At 39.2% G+C, this 13,160-nt stretch overlaps 1 protein-coding gene across 4 annotated transcripts in view; it reads right to left on the bottom strand.

Moving 5' to 3' along the window:
* The window catches only part of RNF38 (ring finger protein 38), a 132,731-nt gene that overhangs the window by 20,414 nt on the left and 99,157 nt on the right, over positions 1 to 13,160 (bottom strand). For all 4 annotated transcript variants that reach the window (XM_061634700.1, XM_061634722.1, XM_061634711.1 and 1 more), the window contains 2 exons: positions 4,319 to 4,512; positions 1,436 to 1,646 (listed from right to left, as the gene is read on the bottom strand). In XM_061634700.1, the coding sequence (XP_061490684.1) occupies positions 1,436 to 1,646; positions 4,319 to 4,512 (405 nt within the window). The remainder of the gene's footprint in view (positions 1 to 1,435; positions 1,647 to 4,318; positions 4,513 to 13,160) is intronic.

The raw sequence follows: 13,160 nt of genomic DNA, 5'->3' as shown, positions 1-13,160 counted from the left end.
CACACACACACACACACAATCTGCCCTCTGGGAAGCAGACCAGAGCAAGCTGTACGTCAGAAGTAAAGACCAAGACACCCCCCCCACTGGAAAAAAGGAGGAGGTGCAGTAAAGCAAAGAGTGAGCAAAAAGCACTTTTCAAAATGGTGCTCCTGCAAAAAAAAATTATGAAAGCAGCAGCAGGAGGACAGAAAAAATGGCTCTCTTGCTAAAAAAAGGTTCCCAGAAGCAAACTGTGTTCTAAGACGGCATTCCCACCAAAACTGTGGTTATGTCCGCAACACAGAGAGCAAGGAAAAATGGAAGTACAAGGACCGTCTGCTACAGCCAGTACAGTAGTCTGTTGTCCCTATATTCTGGGCTCTGGTGGCAGTACTACAAAACCAAAAAAAATAAAAAAGCATCTCCCCCCCCACCACTAAGCCTGCTGCCGCAACCCCAGAACAACAGTAGAACAGGGAAGAATGGAATCCAAACCAAAGCCCAAGGGGACACAGGCACAAGGAAAGGACGGGCAAAAGACCTCACATTCACACAGCACAATAAGCAGGAGAGGAGGACTTACGGAGACAACACACTATCTACCCAGATGGGAAAGTGCTGCACAGCAAGCCAAACCCACATCCTGTCAGACCCACAGAAGGGTCAGTCTGGTAAGAGGGATGGGTCCTCCCCCTGAAGAGGAGGCAGAAGATTGGAAAGGACCCTGCCTATCACTCCCAGAAGGAGGATCATCCCTGTCAACAAAGTTGTCCTCCAATCCAGTCTGGGAAAAGCAGATTACATGAAAGTCCTACGCTGGGCTGACTTTGCAATATATTTAGAAATCAGTTCAATGTCTGGTCTTTTAACTATTTAAATACTTAAGTGTATGTAAATATGCATTTTAACACACTGAAAGAAAAAGCAATATACCTCGCATTTTCTCTCAATATACTTCAGAATTTCACTTTAGGAAAGTTTGGTGTCCTCATAACACTTGTCCCATATGCCACTTAATTCCTAAACTTCATGCTGACACACACTTGTAGGCTACGAGAAATCACTTGAGACACAAAAACTTGCTTGACAGAAGAGGCGGAGCACTGAATCTCCAAACGATGCCCTGCTCTGCCGTTGCCTCCTCCCAATCTGCTTCTACAGAGAGTAAGCAATTCTGCTATGTCTATGCAGCTGGTGTGACTAGACTGTCTGTGTTAAGAGCCACTGAACACACACACCAGTTACCCAGCCTCAGAGGCAGCACACCCAAAACAGCGACTCTCACAGAAGCACAGATATGGCTTCCTTGAGGGAAACCAGCAATTTTTACCTTTCGCATTCAAAGACAAAACTTTCTTTGGTACAAGAGTGAAGTGTACCATCTCATTTTAAATCAGAAAGTGTAACCCTACTAACAGGAGTTAGAATAGTGTATTCTTATCTTCCCATATACCTGTTCATGAATGTCAACCATCACTGCATTCTGCTGTGGTGGATGAGCAGCTGGGTGCAACATACGGGGAGACACAGTCGGTGGGTGGAAGGCTCGAGGTTCTTCTATTGCTTGTTGCTGTCCGTAGGGGAGATGGTAGTTTTCATCTTGACTAATGGAATTATGTCGAGACAATCGATCTCTTCTTGCTCTCTGGCGTCTAACCGGCGGACTGCAAATAACCAAATTGGACAAGGTCTTTTTTACTTATATATATATACACACACACATACAAAGTGTTTCCTTTTATATTAAAAAACAAAGTCTTGTGCCACCTTACAGACTAACAAATTTATCATGGCATAAGCTCTCATGAACTACAGTCTATTTCATCAGTTGCATGATGCGTTGCAGGTCCATATAGACACGATTTGGGGGGAGGGAGGACTGTAAACTGTGAGGTCAGAAGGAAATTAAATGTAGAAGAGTACAGCTGATGATATAGACATTCTGGCACTGGTAAGCCAAGTAACACATGTAGTGTGAGAAAAATTAATTATGCCAATTCAGTCCACAAGTGATAGCATTTAACTTTTTGATGTACTGTAATTCAATGGTTTCATGTTGCAAGCTCCCTTTGAAGTTTCTTTGTTAAAGGATGGACTATGAACTTCAAACCGGCAGTTTTACATTCCACAATTTCTGAAAATCAGATGGATCTATAAATACCTAATGTCATTTTTTTTGTCAAGTAACAGAAGACTGGAAGGCAAATAGACAGTCAACTGTAGTCTCCAACCAAATGGCAACACAAAGTTACCACACAGCCCCTTTCTCCCCAAATTTCTAAATTACAGCAGTGAAGGTCAATAAAAACTTAACACACAGGTTACAGGCCAGGCAGCAAACTCTCCCTGTGATGACTGATGTCAACTGAGAAGCTTTTAAGTTACTACTGTGTGAAATTGGTGGTTTTCTTTTTGCACTGCATTCTCAATGCACAATCTCAAAGAACAATCTCATTTTCGTTAGTGTTTGGACTGGAGGCGATTAGGAAGCGAGACGTGTTCCAAGCCTTTGGGCTTTTTCACATGAATTTCTGAAGTCTTCCTTCCCAGCCTTCCTCTTATTAGTTTCCTCCTTTCCTTCATCACCAGCATCACAAAGCTCTCCAATGCCAGCCGAGGTGACCTCTCTTTCCCCAGTACCGCCACAGGACTGTCAAAGAACCATCCTGACTTCAGAGGAGGAAAGATCTAACTTTCAAAAAGATATTTTTCCTTGTAGCTTATTTTTGATGTTTTATATACGGTTTTAATTGATGTTCATCTTTATGTAAAACTCTTTCTGAGATTTGTCTGAAAAGTGGCTTGTAAGTATTTTAAATTAGAAAGAACAACAGTGGTAGCCACAGTTTTTGGTCTGCCCAAGACTGCCTTTCCCTTCACATTAAAGACTCAAGCAGTCACCAAAAAAAAAAAAAAAAAAAAAAACAACCCGCAACTGGTTACATGAAATCTCGCCAGTTCTGTAGGACATGAACTCGGCTCAGTCCAGTATAGCGTATTCATGTAATCTTTTAAGACCACTATAGTGCAGGGAAATGTCAAACTGGGGCAATCTAAAACAGCTTCTGCCTCAGGATCATTCTTAAAACAGTTTCAAGGAACCTAGCAAACCAAGGTATTTTATTGGAGAAAATGATGGGCTTTGATCATGGAGATGTGGGTTCAATTCCTTGCTTATCCATAAACTCGCAACTGGTTACATGAAATCTCACCAGTTCTGTAGGACATGAGCTCGGCTCAGCCCAGTATAGCGTATTCATGTAATCTTTTAAGACCACTATAGTGCAGGGAAATGTCAAACTGGGGCAATCTAAAACAGCTTGCTCATCCATAAACTCACTGGATGACCTTGCCCCAATTATTTCTCAACTTGGAGGCACATAACAACAACAATTACAACACAGGTTTGTGGTGATAGATCAGTAATTCATATGCATGTTATGCTATGTTGAGCTCCTTGGAAGAAGAGTGAGCTACAAATGTGAAAAGGGGGAGGGGGAATCTACACAAGGGGCCTTTTGCCTTGACACCCTACAAAGAACATCCATTATCATCAGTCTTATAGTCCAACACTATCATTAACAAACACTATAAAGATGTCCTTAGCATAATCTTCAGTTAAGGCCAAAAACGTGCTGCATTTTAAGAAGATAGCCTGAAACGATCAAGGTACTTCATTTGTTCCCAGATCCTCTAACACACAGTACTATTTTAGCTACATGACTCCTCACAATAGCCAAATAAGTTACTACTACCACCAAGAGTAGCCAGACATGATACCTTCCGTTGGAGTTTTGCTACATTTTTTAGAAGCTGGCATCTCTTGTCATGAAGCTTCTTAGGTGAACTTGGTGCAGCTATTACCTCTCAGCCAAACCTACCTCTCTGTTACTGTGAAGATAGGCAGTGGAGGATGGGGAAGAGAAACACAATGCATCTCTGTTCCTTGGAGGAAGATCCATTTTTTAAAAAAAGATAAAACTAAACCTGGGCAATTGAAACAAACAAAAAGCAGCAGCAGCAGGATTTACTCAGTAGTATGAAGCAACTCTCAACACACGTGTACAAGAAGATGACACAACTCACTTGTCCATAATACAACATGCTACATTCCTGATGGAGTCTTCTTGACTTCCAGGAGACTAGCACCCACAAGCATGCACTCCTGGACAGTAGACATGCCACTATCTCCCACTATTTAATTAACTCTAATAGTAAAAAACTTGACAGCTCAGAAAATTATTGTTAAATTAATAGCTTGTTACATATGTTGCTCCAATCCTCAGTCAGCAAGGGTGGCTTAACAACTATTATTCATCAATTATCTAATACTTGCCTCCTTCTGTTGCGTGCAGGTGTGTTGCATCGTTCCCCTGAGAAGTGATGTTGGCTTGGTCGAGCTGAAGGAGGCTGCCTATTTGATGGCATCTCCCATGGTCGCATTGGTGGTGATGGGGCTGGTGATGCTGCTGCGTAGTCAAAGACTGAATGAGAAAGGCGCTGTCTCTTGGGACTTGGACTCTCTTCACTCTGTGTGGAAGTGTAATAAAATAAATAAATCCAAAAGTAATGGGTATCCCAGAACAGCATTTATTAAAACTACAATTTCAGAAACAAAAATGTGAACTAGGCATTACACATTTCCAATGGAACCCCCCCCTCCAGAAATTAAATGTCTAGCTGTTTTGTTATTTCAATAATTGACTGTGGTTTATTGCTCATTTCCCTTATAAACTTTACACAAGAACGAAGGGAACATAATACGAATTTGGAATTGTTATAAATAAATCAGAGTTATGGTTTGCTCATTTTGAAATATGCTTGCATAAGTACAAGTTTCATGCGGATAGGCTCTAGGTTTGTGAATTATTAAAGAAGCTACAGCCAGATGGAGTTCCAGCTCAACAAGTGTACTCACTACCCACAATAAGTGTGATCTGCACTGTAGCCAAAACTGTAGGCAGCTAAGTTAGCTCTGATATATTCCTTACATTTAATTTCCTTATGAATAAAATATTTACAGACTTTGAAAAGTATGCAACCAAATAAAGATTGCATTTATCTCTAAGAGGTGATCCTTGACAGGTCAATGCTGCTTTTTAAAAAAGTACAAAAATTAGAGAAACTGAGTGCCATCCACATTTAGGGAAATACATGAAGTTATTTTCCTAAAAGTAACAACTATTGGGCCTTATTTCATTCATATTTTTCAACTAGTGGGCTGAGACTCACAAGCGGGTTTCACCCTGACCTGTGATAGGTTACAGTAACACCGCTACCATTATTTCTTTTTTTAAGAGACGTGGAAAAAAATAACAGAAATTGGGGGGGGGGAGAGAAAAAAGCACGGGGAGGAGAGAGAGAGAGACTAGAGTTCAGCCCCATACTCCATGTATGAGAAGCTGGGTAACTACTACTGGGTAACTAACTACTGACTTTACTTTATAAAAGAATGGGAAAATTCTCAAGTTTCATAGATGCTATTGCTTCAAAGAAGAAAAACTTCTATTCACGGAGATTGAATATTATTTCAAGTTCCTAGATGCCCAAGAATTTCCAGCTCTTTGTATTGTCTAGAGATGCAATCCAATACACACTTACCTGGGAGTAAGTACCATTGAACCCAATGGAGCTTAGTGTCAAAATTGAGCAGCCCCTCTGGTTTCCACATTAATGGTAATCTATAATTAAAGGAACTATGGCATACTGGGGGAAAGTGTCCTTGTGCACACTGCTCAAATTGCACCTGCCCCTCTCCTCCCCGTACCACACCAGGAGGAAACAAAGCAGTATGTTACATGCAAACCAGCATTCATGGCTTCTCTTCAAACAAACCATGAGAACAAGCCCAAGAATGAATCCACGAGTGCTGATTTGCATATAAGGCTATGCCAGCGCTTTGCTTCGTTTCCCCCAGTGTGGCAAATGGGCACAGTGATTTGAGCATGATTCATCAGCACGCTTCTTCCCAGTATGCCAGTGGTCCCCAAACATTTCCCCCTATAGACCACTTTTAGGAATTGTAATGTGTTGTGCTAGGACAGGTGCTGTATGATTTCTAATTCTGTTTTTACAGACATGCCACAGGCCACCTGAATGAAGCTCATGCACCACAGTTTGGAAACTCCTGAAGTAAGCCACAGGATTAGCTTACTACTGTGCACAAACTGGGCCTATATTTTAGCTCAAAAGTAACAAAGGCCTTTAACACACTTATGGTACAAATGGTTCAATAATCCAAAACCTACTAATTAAATATATAGAAATACAGAACCCAGAAAAGCAACTGCAAGATGAGGTGTATTTTGCCCTGTAATCCAACTTGAGGCTTTGCATTGGAGGCAAACTTGTGAATCTGTGCTAAGTCAGCCTGTACTGGAGCATAGGAATACATATAGAGGCCCATTAAAATGAATTTTTTTGTTGGCAGTCCCCCATGTTCAAGAATCATCCAAATTCCAAGTCTGAAAGCAGTTTGGCCCAATAGTAATTTAAAGAGAAAGTGACAGTCTTAAGGTTCACCATGGAACTGTTCTTATCCCCAAATCTCCAAACTGGTTTTGGAACTCTGGTACTAGTATCAGATTTGTAGCACAACTTATCCCTAGTTTTGAAGCACTTTATCTTCTCTGATTAATTTTTCTTTCTATTAACTCTGATGTTTATTAAGCTTTATTTATTTGTTTGTTTGAAACATTTGTTACTATTAGGCTACAGATGGTAAGTGCAACCACTAACTGTATTTTCCTCTCGGGCTCCAGTGGCAGGATGGAGGCACAGGGAAGAGCAAAATGGCTCCGGGCACTATCCAAGAAAAGACACTGTACATCCAGTGCACAGTGACAGTAAAAAGTATGTGGTGGTGAACTGACAATAAAAAGGAAGCCTTTAGTGACCCAGGCAAGGCTACACAGATGCCCAAAATCCATGTCAAAGTCCCTCATTCAAAATACATATTTATCAGCTTATAATTAAAGAACGGTGAATCTAGTTCATGAGTCAAAGAAGCTTTTGACTTTTTCTGGAACAGCAAGCCACTCCACTCCTTCCCCCTGCATGGCAAACCACTTTCAAAACTGAGAGGAGTTTCAAACACAGCTTCTGCTATGGCATGGGGATCAGCTAATCAAGAAAAAACAAGGCAAAAATTCCACTAGGCTAGTGCAAGCCTCCTGGGTAAGCAAATGGTACCCCCCCAAAGCAAACTGTTACTTAGCTCAGCAATTCTAGTCAGAACTTGAATAACAATCTCTTCATCAAGTTGTTTGCCATTAAAGAATATCATGTTCTAAATTTCAGATTTTCTTTAAAGACCAAGTTATTTATACTCAAAATAAATTTGATTCAATAAACAGATTACCAATTACTTATGCAATCAAATCTCATGTTATTTTTTCCAAGTTATCCATGAGGTAGTAATGCTTATAGCTCATGTATAACACAATCTTATGTTTACTCAGAAATAAGCACTACGTTCAGCGTGATTTACTCAAGAAAAGTCTGTTTAAAATTGCAGCATCAGACATTCACCGTATAAGCATTGACTTGTATCATCTCATTCATATGAGAAATTCTTTGCAAGAAGAGAATCTCAATCCGAAAAAGGTTACCATGCATCAGAGAATGTGCACCAAGTGCTCCCATTAGAAGTGAGATCCTCCATCATTTAATTTATCCTACCTCTGTCTGGAAGCACTGATGTATTTCTAATACAGTAGGGCCTTGCTTTTCAGCGTTCCGCTAATACGGCGGCTTTCAATTAGAGTAAGGCGCCACTCATACAGTGCTTGTTCCGCTTTTACAGCGTTTTTCGGGCGTCAGGCTCCATTTTATTGACGGAGTTCTGCTTTTTGGTGGGTTTCGCTTTTAGACGGAGGTCTGGAACGTAACCTGCCATGTGAGTGGGGCCCTACTGTAGTCATTTCATCTGTAGGTAGTAGGTATACTACTACCAGCAATGTTTACATTCAATAAAAGGAAATATAGATTGAAAGATACTAGGATTACCTTTATCAATGTTTCTCATATGACAACAATAAAAAAAATGAAATGGACTGCCTTCAAGTCGATTCCGACTTATGGGCGACCCTATGAATACGGTTTTCATGGTAAGCGGTATTCAGAGGGGGTTTACTATTGCCTCCGTCTGAGGCTAAGAGGCAGTGACTGGCCCAAGGTCACCCGGTGAGCTTCATGGCTGTGTGGGGATTCGAATCCTGGTCTCCCAGGTCATAGTCCAACACCTTAACCACTACACCATGCTGGCTCTCTTATGACAACAATAAGCTTACTGCAAATTACCAGATTTAGACAAATATAGGTCTTGATCAGCTCAAGTTAATCAGTTTTAAGGTCCACGAATTTTAAAAGGGGATTTAAGCATATGCTTATATTTTCTCCATTAAAGTCAATAGACTAAAAAAGAAGCTTACATTTGGACTGGATTGTATCAGTCTTTTTTTTTTAAAAGAGGAGGCAGGCTAATATTTTTGTCAGCACACCAACAGCACTAATAATTATGGGAGCAAGCGTTTGTTAACCTCCTTTTGTTTTTTTTATTAGTTTCTTACAACCACACCTGAATAAACTAACATGTTTAAGTAGCTTCTAAAAACTGAATTGCAATGGTATTTGCTATCGAGGAGGTAGACTGAATGAATTCCCTTTAGATACAAATTGCCGTGTAAACATAACCAATCTGGTCTTTGAAACATAGAAATGCTTGGATTCTGTTTTTAAAAAAAATAAAACACAACTAAATTTCTGTAATGGTCAACAAATGAGAATTGACATTTATTTTGAGGGCTAGTGTAGAGTTCTATTTTTCTTGTTAAGGGAAGAAAGACCAACTGAACATATAGCATTTAGACAGAAAAAAATAAATCCAGGAAATTTAACAGTGCAGGTGGGGGGAGTTTGAAAACAAGTGAATTAGGAGCATAGGAAGCTGGTGTTTAACAGGTCAAAACACTGGTCCATCTAGCTCAGTACTGTTAGCACGGACTGACAGTGCACTCCCCCAGGGCTTCAGGCAAGAATCTTTCTTGATCCTATCTACAGATACCAAGCATTGAAGTTGGGACCTTTTGCATGCAAGGCAGGTGCTCTACCAACAAGCTACAGCCACTTTAATTCTCAATTAAAGTTCCCAATTCAGGACTGAATTGTAAAACATCCCAGTGGTAATATTTCATTTGCAACAATAGAGAATTTAAGAATTTCACTTGTTCCTGTATCAAGGTGGATTTTTTTGGTAAACTTAAAATCTACTTTGCAACAAAACAAAATCTGACACATCCCAAACATCAAGTATTAATAAAGGCCACCTGAAACACACATCCCACACCATAAAAATCCACATATTAAGACTGCTATAAGCTTGAGCCATAAAATTTATAAAGAAAATATCATTGTGCAACAGAACAGCTGGGTTTGCCACTTGAGTTGTTTTTTTCAAGAGGCTGGAGCTCCCCTCTTGGGGCACCCAAATGGCCGATACTACAGCAATAATACTACAAAAGTCAAACAAACCATTCATACTCAGCAGCTTCACTAATGTCCTTGGCTGTTGTTCTCCACTCCCTACAAGGGTACAAGCTGCCTCACTTCCATAGCTGCAACCCCATTAAAGATTTTCAATAGCATCACACCCAAAAGAACACAATCTGATGCTCCTTGCTTTCAATAACAATTAAGTATTTTGAATGCAAAATTTTCAACCACCGCTGCATATACCTCTGCCTCCCTCCAAGTTATTTCTGAACACTAATGCAAATGCACTATTTATTCAAGCTAACCTTCAGTTAGCACTGGCATAGTATGTGGTCTAGGTCAACAACTTTCTCTAAGAAGGCTTAATGTACAAAAAGAGTTGCATTATCAGAAGATACACTGGAGCAAAAATATACTTTCACCTGCCTTTTGCAGCACCCCAACCCTTGATATTATCCATCTTACTACCCATTTAAAAGTGAATACAGACTATTAGCACAGTTGATGACAGTCAGGAAAGGTGAGTAGTTATTGCTTAGAACAGAGTAACAAATACAACCAATATACTTGCATGACCAGAACAGCTGTGTACAAGTACATGAGCCACATCACATGTAGGAATAAATTTTTGTATTTTCTTTTATCAACTCTGATGTGATTGTTTCAACAATTATTTATTTATTTATTATTTTATTTATATCCTGCCCTTCCTCCCAGCAGTAGCACAACAATGAAAAAACTGGCTACCTAGGACAATACTGTATGGGCGCAGAACAGCAACAATGAAATAAACAGAAGCAGTTTAAGCAGTATTTTACATTTTAGCAGGCTCAATTAGCCCCTTCTCATGGCATTCTGCCGCATCATGAAAACCTCTGTTTAGGTAGGCTTTTGTTTTATTGGATATTTTTTTAATCTGATATCTCTACTTTATCCTCTGAATTTGTCTGTTTTTATTATATTCTGTTTGTGGAATATTATTGTATTTCACAGATGTTTTAATTGTTGTTAGCTATCTTTAGTATTGTATAAGTTCTAGAAAAGTAGGATATGAATCTTCACATAAATACAAATTAGTATTTCAATATTCTAGGGGACCAGGTATCTGGTTTTTCCTGCCCTGTTTATATACTGTTCATAGTAGACTAATGTGAAGAATTACTGTATTGTTTAATTGGAATGTATTTCAGAATACTTTATCATCAGTGCATTTCTTAAGGCCTAGTTCACACACAATGCTTAACCATGGTTTGTTTAACCTAATTATGTACAGTTTGAACCCAGCACATAGTTTGTTTTCTGCCAACAAGCCATGATGTGAAGCCATATTTTTCTTGGCTTACAGGCGCTGCTTGTTTTAACTATGGTTTGGCATTATATCTGAACCCAGCAGTCTCACTTAACCATGGTTTGTTTGGCCATCCCACCTCAGATGCACGCCGAACTACAAAGACACAGGGCAAAACAGCTGCGAAATACACTAAGCTTTGGAGAAACAATCCAGTTTGTTTCCTCATCTAGTCCATGGTTAAAGTAAACCACAACTTAGCATTATGTGCAAAAGCAGTCTAACTGTCAATGTTTCAAATCAAGATAACCTTAAAATATTTTAATTCTACAGATTTTAGAGCAGCTGTAATGAAAAACAATGCAATGCTTGCTTTATTAATAGACAATATGGCACATAATCCATGCTTTGTGGCACAAATGCCACATTATCTTTCACCTTCAACTTTCTCCCAGCTATCCATTTATGTTTCTATCCCAAAATACTGATTTCTAATAGTATTGCCCCACTTCTCTCATTGTACAGAAAACAACCACCATATGCCTAAAAATTCTAAAAAGCATGTGCGTGCATGTAAATACACACACACAAAGCAGAAAAAGCAACAGCAGGAAGACAGGAAATAAAACAATTTTTTCTTCAGCCACCAAATCCTCATTTTTTCATTCTGTGTACCACTGACGCTGGAAAACCCTAGAACTTCTACTTCCTTTTCTTCAGCATATTTCTTGACAAGGTAGGTAAAAAATACAAAGGGAATGCAGGCTGACATTACTCAAAACAAAATTCTAACTCCTTTACTCAGAAATTAGAACTTCTGAGATGCCTAATTATACCTGATCAAGAAAATACTGATTGTAAGAATAAAGATAAATACAAGTTATAGTTTTAACTTTTTAATGATGCTCTGTTAATGTCTTTGACCCCGATCTACATTTTCAATTTATTGCAAATGGTTTGTAAATTCTCTTTACATTTCTGGAATCCATATATATTGGAGCATCTCTGAAATTATACCTTCACAGAATGTGCAGGCTTAGGGCATACGTTTTTGGATCATCATATGCCCGAACTAAATATTTTGGAATCTAGACCACTCATAAAAGATATACAGCTAAATAATTTGCAGGGCTCTTAAGATTTTTCTACAGGGCTCTATTAATGTTTCCAAACAGTAATTTTATCACGAGGTATTTGTGGTTTTTATGGCTCACCAAGAACTGTTCCTCAAAAGAGACTATGTAGTGCCACATTGTATTTTTAGAAAATTCTCGCCAAGCCCTAAAAATAGATCCTATGCATGTGAAAGTCTCTAATTTTCCAAATATCAGCACATTTCATATTTTTGGTAACGAAATGGGCAATCACATTATTCTGAACTATCCCTAGCTGGGTGTTAACTGGAACCTGCATTTAAGTCACTTAGGAGTACCACATCAAAATTAAATGGACTGCCTTCAAGTCGATCCCGACTTATGGCGACCCTACGAATAGGGTTTTCATGGTAAGCGGTATTCAGAGATGGTTTACCATTGCCTTCCTCTGAGGCTGAGAGGCAGTGACTGGCCCAAGGTCACCCATTGAGCTTCACGACTGTGTGGGGATTTGAACCCTGGTCTCCCAGGACCACTACTCATATATCCTATCTTTAAATATAAAATTCTTTCAAGCTGACTCACAAAAAGTAAAGACAATTAATATTTCAAACATATAAACATAAAATTAAAAACACAGCAGAATATACACATCTTCACCCACACATCAAGACTGAGAAGGAGCTTGACAGAGCACCCATGGAAGGGAATTTAATAGTAAAGCCACCACTAAAAAGGTCCTGTCTCTTGTACCTATTAACCTAATCTTCACCAGTGATGAAACACAGAGCAGGGTGTTCAAAGCTGATCTCAGAGCCTGGGTAAGTTCATATGGGTGCAAGCAGTTCTTCAAATAACTTGTTCTCAGGCCTTTTAGGGCTTTAAAATGTTTACATAAGCACTTTAAAATTGAGACTGGAAACAAATTGGCAACCAGTGTAACTGGTTCAGGTTTGGTATATGAGCCAAACCTCCTTGTTTCTGTTAGCACTCTGATTGTATGTTGGAATCAACTGAGGTTTCCACACTGCATTTAAAAAGGCAGCCCCATGTAGCCTTAACATTTCATTATTTAAATACGTCCAAATCATTAACTTTTTATTGTGAAGGCCAAATATTCTAGCTTCCAAAGTATACCCCATTTGTTCCATACCAATTTCCCCAAATTAGGCCAATTCAGATTTCCTATTGAAGGGAAAACTGAAAAACAGAACCACCTTGGTTATATGCTGCAATTTATCATTTTATCAAAATTCAATGGACAACAATGACATCCAACTTTCTCAGCAACAGAAATACTCCTT

The sequence above is a fragment of the Rhineura floridana genome, chromosome 1, assembly GCF_030035675.1.
Source record: "Rhineura floridana isolate rRhiFlo1 chromosome 1, rRhiFlo1.hap2, whole genome shotgun sequence".
NCBI classification, from domain to species: domain Eukaryota; kingdom Metazoa; phylum Chordata; class Lepidosauria; order Squamata; family Rhineuridae; genus Rhineura; species Rhineura floridana.
Note: the sequence above shows the minus strand (reverse complement) of the source record. Positions and strands in the feature narration are given on the sequence as shown.